This window comes from Perna viridis, chromosome 15, assembly GCF_037379345.1.
Source record: "Perna viridis isolate PV_CMFRI_1.1 ecotype Kerala chromosome 15, ASM3737934v1, whole genome shotgun sequence".
NCBI lineage: Eukaryota > Metazoa > Mollusca > Bivalvia > Mytilida > Mytilidae > Perna > Perna viridis.
The window spans coordinates 6,640,638-6,649,579 of NC_142459.1; the positions used below are offsets into that span (position 1 = coordinate 6,640,638).

Consider the following 8,942-nt stretch of genomic DNA (forward strand, 5'->3'; position numbering starts at 1 on the left):
CTAATTAAAATTCTTGCATACTTATATAGAAAATAAGGGTGACAGGAGACAACCTTGGCGTATTTCTTGTATGTTTATTGAAGGATGGTGAGTGTTGAATTGTGGAAAATATCAAGAATGTAGCGCTCCATTTCTATTGCAGCCTGGGCAGCTTTTCCGCTTTCGTATAATGTCTCCACGCTTCAGCTTGCAATCATTTAGGCAGGGAGAAAAGTTTCATCGGCGGATGAAAAATTATAGTTAAGTGAATTCGAATGTATTTTGTTATACATATACACATATCACAAATATATTTCAGGAATGCTGCATGGGCTTCAGATCATATAATGAAAATATTGATTAGTTTCGTAATAAAATGTATTATGTAAAAGATGCATATATAAAGAACGGTATATACATGTGATGATTTTATCTTCAACAGATAAAAAAGTGCTATGGGGTAGTATTTATAGTTTAATTGTTCATGAAAGACGTGCATTATTTAGGTTTGACCAGGGTCTGCTTTAGTGGTGGTTCTAATAGTTGAAGGCATTCAGGGTCATTAATTATACAAGACCAGTGTTTTCGTAACAGATACGATATTGTGTGTAATGTTGGATATATTTTGTTACAAATGTTAATAACTTTTTATTATTTTTTTTTATTGACTTTAAGTCTGAGAGCACACGCTCTGCTAGCGGGCAGCACAAGCTGTATATTTTGCAGTCGAGTAATTTATTAATGAATTAAAACGTTTGAAATTGTGCATTAGGCACATTGGACTACTATTAAGTCTCAAGTGTCGTAAGGTTTCACCCTATTCTATTTGGATTTACTTGCATTTTCTCTAAGGAATTTACTGAGGACTTAGATAACGTATAAGTAAATTTGAGTAGTTCAGGTTCTTATTAGCAATGTTAAATAACATTTGAAGTTGATCAAAAGACCCATTAAAGACAATAAAGCCATCATCTCGGAGCTAATTATGTTGTGCTTGTTTGTGAACTTTTCAACCATCAAGTTATTAAGTTCTTACGCTTGTATGTCGCATATCTTACGCTTGTATGTCGCATATGTCAAGGCTAGGGACTGCCCTCATTACACAACACATTAAGAATTAATTCTAATATTGCTTAAACGCATATTCTTTTTTTTTCATTTTAAAGTGAACGTTTTCAGCCGCCTTAATCAGTTCATTACTGAACATGCTTGTATATAAGCTTGTCATGTCATAAGTACACATGAAGTTTGTTGACATTTAGAAACTGTAAAAGTTCCGAGCTGTCTCGTACGTAAGTTCCTTGGTCTTTAACTACAGGTAGCAAAAAAATAGTCAAGAAGTCTAAGTGATTTCCACAATGGGAAATAAATAATCGGACGGCATGGTATTCTTATCTTTTCTCTATTGTGGAGATAAAATCTAAATTGGTTATAATGTTTAGTGGTAGTTCGTGTATTTTTTTGCATCTTTCCAATAGTTTGTTTAACATACTGGAGCAATATGATACAAAAGTCTCTGGATATTGATATCCATTTAGTTGCTCATTATAACATTATGAATTTTTCGACTATAAACAGTAAAATGTTAATTGTTACAAACTTCTTCATATATAATTTAATTGATTACCGCTATAACCTTGGTTCCCTTGATTACTCTTTAACATGTTGAATGACAGTTTATGGTGCATTCACTATATGTGCTAGAGATTCTTCTTTTTTTTTTCTTTCTTCAGCAAAAATATTTTTTTTCTTCAAAGTGAAATTTATATTTTTTTTTCAAAAATATCCCAGCCCCCCCCCCGGACCCCCCCCCACCCAAATACAAAAACGGTCGGTGCCATATACAGACAAAGGATAAAACAATGCATTTCACACTAAGTTATAGGAATGTTTACAAAACAAAAAATACAATTAAAGAGATAGACCTAATGTAACGGATACAACTCTTACAAATCATAGGAACGTTTGTATTCAGCATTTTACGTCAATCTCATTAAATTACGAAGGTGTCATACCACTATTTCTAGTCTCCATTACTTTTCTATGTTAAATTCAGCTTTGTATAAGGCTCAAGAAAAATTTCACGTTTAAGTACAGATGGTGCTAGAGGGGTATTACTGTGATGGTCACCTTTTACCTTAACTCTTAAAAATATCAACATACCTTCTAAGAAAGAACGGTGAAGTGAAAGTATAAAGGTGCAGAAATCACTACTTCCGTTTTGAAATTTAGCCATATCAAGGGGCATTGAGTTTTTGTTCAGAATTTGTTTACCCTTCACTGAATAAAGAAAATAAAGTTGACACCAAGTTTGTATGCCTCTACTCAACAAGGAGTGTGATAGGGCGAAATATTGGGACTATTTCGTGTCATTACGAACTACTTTCTTGTAGTTGCAGGCGCTGGTTTCCGAAATAGTGGTATTACACCTATTACAGAAATAGATGTTCAGATCTTCTGTTTTTATTGTTTTATCTGTTAGAATAGTGTTGTGTTTCCGAAATAGTGGTATTACACCTATCACAGGAATAAATGTTCAAATCTTCTGTTTTTATTGTTTTATCTGTTAGAATAGTGTTGTGTTTCGGAAATAGTGGTATTTCACCTATCACAGAAATAAATGTTCAAAGAGTAATCAAGGGAACCAAGGTTATAGCGGTAATCAAAAGAATGTAATCCAGGGACAAAGACCAAACATGGAAAACAGACACACACAACAAAGAACACAAAGCCACCAAAACCACACATACAAAGCAACAAAAGTAAATGAGCAACTCGGACTCCACTAAAAACTGGGAGCATGGACCAGGTGCACCGGTAGGGTAAGCGTCCTCTGCGTTTCTAGAAACACCCGCCGTGTTGCTCATAAAAAGTCAAGTCCGGGGTAGACAAACGAGGAAAGGCAAACTATGACCCGTTGAATAAATCAGTTTTCATGGTGTTGATGAATACATCATAACGATCCACGAGTTCATGATGACGACCATAAAACTTCTGTAGTGATGACTTCAATATTGTAGCAACATAACCCTGTTCCAGAAGCCTATTTGTTAGACTTCTAGCGCGTTACAAAAAGTCTGCGTAGTTTCGGCCTTCTGTTTTTCTTGTTTTATCTGTTAGAATAGTGTTGTCTGAAATAGTGATATTTACCTCCTTAAGGCATGCATATAATTACTTGGTTCTTAAGCTCCCTGATGTCTCTTGTGAAATTGTAAGGTTAATCATTTTATTACAATGCGTGTATATCAATAAAATAAAAAAATTAAATACTTTGCACAGTGCAGCTTCATACGACAGTAGAGATCAAATCCTCAACAACTGGGACACATTCAATTTCAAATACGGATTGTGGTTAATGTCTGACACAGTACAATTGAAGATTGAAGTGGTCAAAGAACAACTTTATGGTCCCTTATTCCTAAATTGTAGGTAATCAATAAAAATAAATTATGGTATGAAAATTTGTCATAAAATGTTATGAATATCCATCAAATGATATTCAAGTTATTGCACAAAAACCAAGTTTCAGCATCACACCATTGCAGTTTATGACCCTAATTAAGGAGGTAGACCTAGGGTAAATGACATAACTTGAAATCAGTAATATGTTTGTATCATATTCAATTTCACCAAAGTCTATCAAGCTTTTATTTGAAACAGAATGAAATCAATCCTTGTTACTTTGATGCTTCATGAGATTTATATAATATGAAAAATACAAACGTTCTTATGATTTACAAGTTATGTCTCTTACTCTAGGTCTACCTCCTTAAGTGTCAGTCTCTGTAAGAATCAGGTATTGGGTTATGCATGGTGTGGAAAAAAGCCACAATTTTGAAGGTTTTACCATTTGTACCATCAAGGAAAGGGGATCAAAATTTTCCATGTCATTTTGGTAAATTGAGTTATAATTTCATTAAAATGAATTAAAAAAGAAAATTCCAAGGTGAGAAACCTATGTAAAGATCCTTTTTTTCTAACTTTGATGATTATTTAGTGATGCAAAGATCAAAATTATGGTCTTTTATATAATTTCAAATAAAGAAAGCACCCTTGAGTGAAGTCTTTGTAAGATCAGTGGGGTTTCTGATTTTTCCCATTTTGCCTCATTCTAACAAAGACTTACACTTAAAAAGAAAAAGGAAAAAGCATATACTACCAAGAAGTTTGTCAGTGCCACTTCTTGGAAACTACTTTAGAGAATTTAATGAAACTTGATAGGAAGCTTGGATGCAATATGTGAACGATTGATTGATTGTTGGGGTTTAACGCCCGAGCAGCAATATTCCAGCTATATTCAGGCGATGAACATAAGGTGGATGATAAAATGGACATGAAATGGTGGAATGAGTAATGGGATGGGACACGAAGATAATGGGGTCAACAAATTTTGATTGTTACAGGAAATAGGGAGAGGTGGGTAGGGTCGGGCAATTCAGCCTCCTGTTGCGGAGCCCTATGCTTCCTACCCTGGGAGAATACCACAGTAGGGTCCTTTAACGTGCGAGGAATGTGGCATCTTTCCCAACACAGTGCACAATTATGGTCTGCGGTCAGGTTTTCCGTATTATAACCTGACAACCCCAGCATGTAACAATGATCTTTCTATTGGGGTGACTTTGGGCAAAAACAAATTCAAATTAAAAACTGCACATAAGAAATATCAGCTTTTATATCTAATACAAAAAGATATATTCATTTACATAAACATTCTTTTCTACAATAAAAAAATAACCTTATTCAAACCTATAAATTTTACAAGTAGATTTTGGAAGAACAATATTATAGCAACTCAAAAAAACTTCTAATGCATGCAAGGTTTTTTCTAGTGTGTGAAAGGCTGAGGAGTTCTGACTGATAACTCACAATATCTTTCAGATAGAGAGTTATCTCCCTTCTTTAAAATGTACTTTCATTCTTCATCTTTAAATTAAAACAAAAGGACACAGATACTGCCATCATGAATACCCCATGACCCTGTCAAGGAATGAAGCAAACCTCTGAGGTTCACCAGGGGAAAATTTTTTCAGCTTGTTTAAATCAAATGTCTTTAGTGTATCTTCAAGTGTACTGAAATAAAAAAAAAATAATGATTAAGTAGCAATCTTTGTAAGAATCATGCAAATTCTGTAAAATATGATACACCTAACAAAAAGGCTGCATATTTTTATTTTTGTCTGTATGATGAAATGAATAATTATTCATTCCAATCTGTCTGCTCTTGGGAGATAATCCACATGGATAATTCAATTGTTTCTATTGTATTTTAGTGTCATTTACAGAGTTATCTCCCTTACTTTTGAATTTTACACTACATTCTGTATATTTTTGATCTCCTATGAATAAGGGTTATATGAAAAGCCACATGTAACTTTCTGTTTACTATGGCATGTTAAATCTCAATGCCATGATCTTAACCTGAAAGATATTATAATGACCAGAAAATCTACGCTTTAACTATTTCATTAAGATCTATGATCTTTACCTGCATGTACAGAACTCTATATGGCCATCCTTTTTCAGCTGATGAGCAAGTTCTAACTGATGGTTGTCCATTAGTGCATCATTAACAACAACCAATAATGGTTTCTCAGCACCAAGTACTTCTAGGCAAGTTCCTGCTCCTAACAATAGAAAAAAAGTTAAAATTGCAACAGTGAAACCTGTCTAAACTGAACTTCAGTTAATCTGAAAACCTGTCTAAACTGAACCCCAAATAATCTAAAAACCTGTCAACACCAGACACCCTTTAAAGTCATACAATATTAATTCTAATGTATTTATCACCTTCCTAAACTGGACACCTGTCTAAACAAGACAAAATTTAAAGTCCAAAAGAGATTCAGTTAAGGAAGCAACTATTTGATTTTCTATGGGGGAGTGGGCTAGGATCAAATTATGTGTCCTGGATTTTTTTTTTTACATAAATTTTGATGTTATTTTTTTTATTCTATCCTATCCTGGATTTATCCAATTGTTCATCTTGGAATTTGTTTCACTATAGACCATGATCCTGACTTATTTAATCCTAGCCCCCCACCCCCTCATAAAATTCAAGTAGTTTCCCTGTAACACATTACAATTTTTCATTGTTTGGCAAATATTTCATGCATTTTAGGATGAGACTGTTTGATCAATGTGACAGGCTGCTTTGTACAAGTAAAACATGCCGAGATAGATTTTAGTGTGCTTTTGATTGACATACATTTAAATAAACCAATTGGGGTAGGATTTTTTTGGCGTCAATTTAAAGTAACTAACAAATCTTTCATTTGATGTTTCTTCTCTGAAACTGGTGTGGCTATGGATTTACAACATATATATACTTCAAATACACATGTAGCTAAAATTAGGCTAGAAAATATCTGGCAAAAAATAAGTGAAAAGCTTCATGGAGTGCAGCATGATACAACCACAGTGGTCAAACCGTGAACAGTTGGGGCAAGAGTGGACATAAATGTAGTTTTTGATACACAAAAGCAACAGCCATCAGGTAGGTACATGTATGTCACCTAACTTGGGTTACTCCAGAATCCAAGCCAACCAATTGTTGCTTGTATATAAGCCGAATTCTTGGGATAAGAATCTGAGACTACTATTTTAAAAGTGTTAGGAACATGTATGACTCAGCTAAGGCTTAAACCCATAAACCCCCACCCCCCCCCAACATGGTGAACAATGGGTAATTTAAAACAGGGGCGGGTCCAGGTAAGGGCATAATGGACGTACGCCCCTTTTCAAAGAGAACAAAAACAAAAATCTATCATAATCTGCTAAATGTTGTATTGACTATGGTCATTTATCATATTCATTCATTAAAATTGTCTGGTTTCCTTTTATACTGATTCTCGTAATTATGCCTTGGCTCCCCTTAATAAAACCCTGGATCCACCCATGATTTATAATACACTTTGGCCTCAGTTTTATTTTATTTGTTAGTTTACAAATGCACCAACCACATTTTTCTTCAGTTTTAAGGTTAAAGAAATTTGGAGTTTATATTGACAATTGCAAAATTGTAACTTCTCATTTAAAAAAATAATGTAATGGACAATGCAAGATTTTACTTATGTTCCTCCAAATCTTTGTAAAAGTAAGGAAGTTCAGTCAAAGAGGAGTTTGAACAAACATGTTGGCTGCATAATTTTCACCATTTCGATACAATGTTTAAAACTTTTGAAAGTTTTGGAAAAATGACACTTTTACAACTTAATGCAAATGCAAAATTTTGGTTGCCATAAATAATAATGAGTGCAGCATGATATGACTACAGCATGTAAAACTACCCGTACGTTCCACTTGGGGCAAGTGTGGACACAATATTAGATTCTGACATACATGTACATGTACTTATCATAGGGACTTGAAGTTCATTAGGGACACAACAAATCATTTGGAAACAGTTATTTCACAAAATTAAAAATTCAATTAAATGTACAAAAGTTCTGCTTTAGGGGTACATATAAAAAAAAAAAAACTTCGCAAACCATCCATGTTACTAAATAACTGTAAGAGATATCTGAAATGTGATTGACAAACATGGGCAGGGACAAACAATGATGACGACAACAAAAGGATAATACCGTTAAACAATACATGTTTGCAGAAAAAATTGTTCAAACTTAAAGATATTCAAACAAATTGATAAGACAGAAAAATGATGATATACCATATCTGTCAAAATGTGTGTAGAGGGGATTCACATGTACATTTATATAGATATATTTTATATGCATACAAACTGTAAACCTTACCAGCATGGCTAATAACTAAAGAGGCTTCATCTATATCTTCATCAAGAGAAGGTTTGTATCTGTAGTACTCCAATGTAAAACCTTTCACATTCGTTTGAGGAGACGGTACTACTTCACATCTCCCGATCTGAAGCAATAACTTGCTATAACCTTTATTCTTCAAAACCTGAAAAAAATATTCATCAGAATTATTTTTTTTAAGTCATCAGTGTGGACGTTTTCTGATCGTCAACACGAACTCATGAATTGTTATAATTTATCTATCTGTACCATGAAAAATGATTTGTTTACAGTGTCATTGTTTTCCTTTCCAGTTTCATCTTCCCTGGGCGTGACATTTTATGAGCAACTTGGTAGGTATTTATAGAGAAGCAGAGGACACTTACCCTATCGGTGCACCTGGTCCAAGTTGCTCATTGTTTTTTTAGCATGTTCTTTTGATTATTTCATGTTCTTTGTTGTATGTGTCTGTTTTCCATGTCTGGTCTTTGTCCCTGGATTACATTCTTTTGATTTCTGCTAGAATATTAGTTTCCTTGATTATTCTTCACACTAAGAGCATGCATCTATCATGCATTTAAATGCACACTAAGAGCATTCACCTATCATGCTTTTAAACACACACTAAGAGCATTTGTCTATCATGCTTTCAAATGCACACTAAGAGCATTCATCTATCATGCATTTAAACTTGCGCTATGGGCCTTTATCTATCGTGCATTTAAAAACAGGCTAAGAGCATTCACATATCATGCTTTTAAACACACACTAAGAGCATAAGAAATTATGTGTTGGCAAAAGGTTTGATGAATAATCATGATGGATATCGTCAATATATATATTTGTATGGAAACAATAGGAAATATGGATACTACTGAGTAGAATGATACCTTGATAATGCTGTCCTTTGTGATGGTGTGTATTAAGTTGTCAAATTGAGTGGTACCAACTGTTACAAACACAACTTTCTCCATCCCCTTAATGTTAAGTCTTCAAGCATCTGCAAAATATTCTTATTTATGGGAGCAAAATGTACTGATGGTATTTGCTTTTGTCATACACCTGTTTGTTTGTCTAAAACAATCCCTTTAAAAAATGTGATAAGTTTTTTTTTCTGGTTTGTGTACAATATTCGTCAACCAAATTTCATCAGATGTTCAAAGAACTGGGAAAGGAACGACAACTCATCTATTACCTTGACCTTCGAAA

The 8,942-nt window shown here is 33.9% G+C and overlaps 1 protein-coding gene across 1 annotated transcript; it reads right to left on the minus strand.

The window, feature by feature from the left end:
* Positions 1 to 4,633: 4,633 nt before the first annotated feature.
* LOC148596724 (UDP-N-acetylglucosamine transferase subunit ALG13-like) lies at positions 4,634 to 8,901 on the minus strand. The gene is made up of 4 exons (XM_088563191.1): positions 8,624 to 8,901; positions 7,734 to 7,899; positions 5,465 to 5,603; positions 4,634 to 5,049 (listed from the first exon to the last, which is right to left on the minus strand). Exons 1-4 carry the CDS (start codon positions 8,705 to 8,707, stop codon positions 4,938 to 4,940), a joined length of 501 nt encoding a protein of 166 aa, XP_088419317.1. The 5' UTR covers positions 8,708 to 8,901; the 3' UTR covers positions 4,634 to 4,937.
* Positions 8,902 to 8,942: the final 41 nt, after the last annotated feature.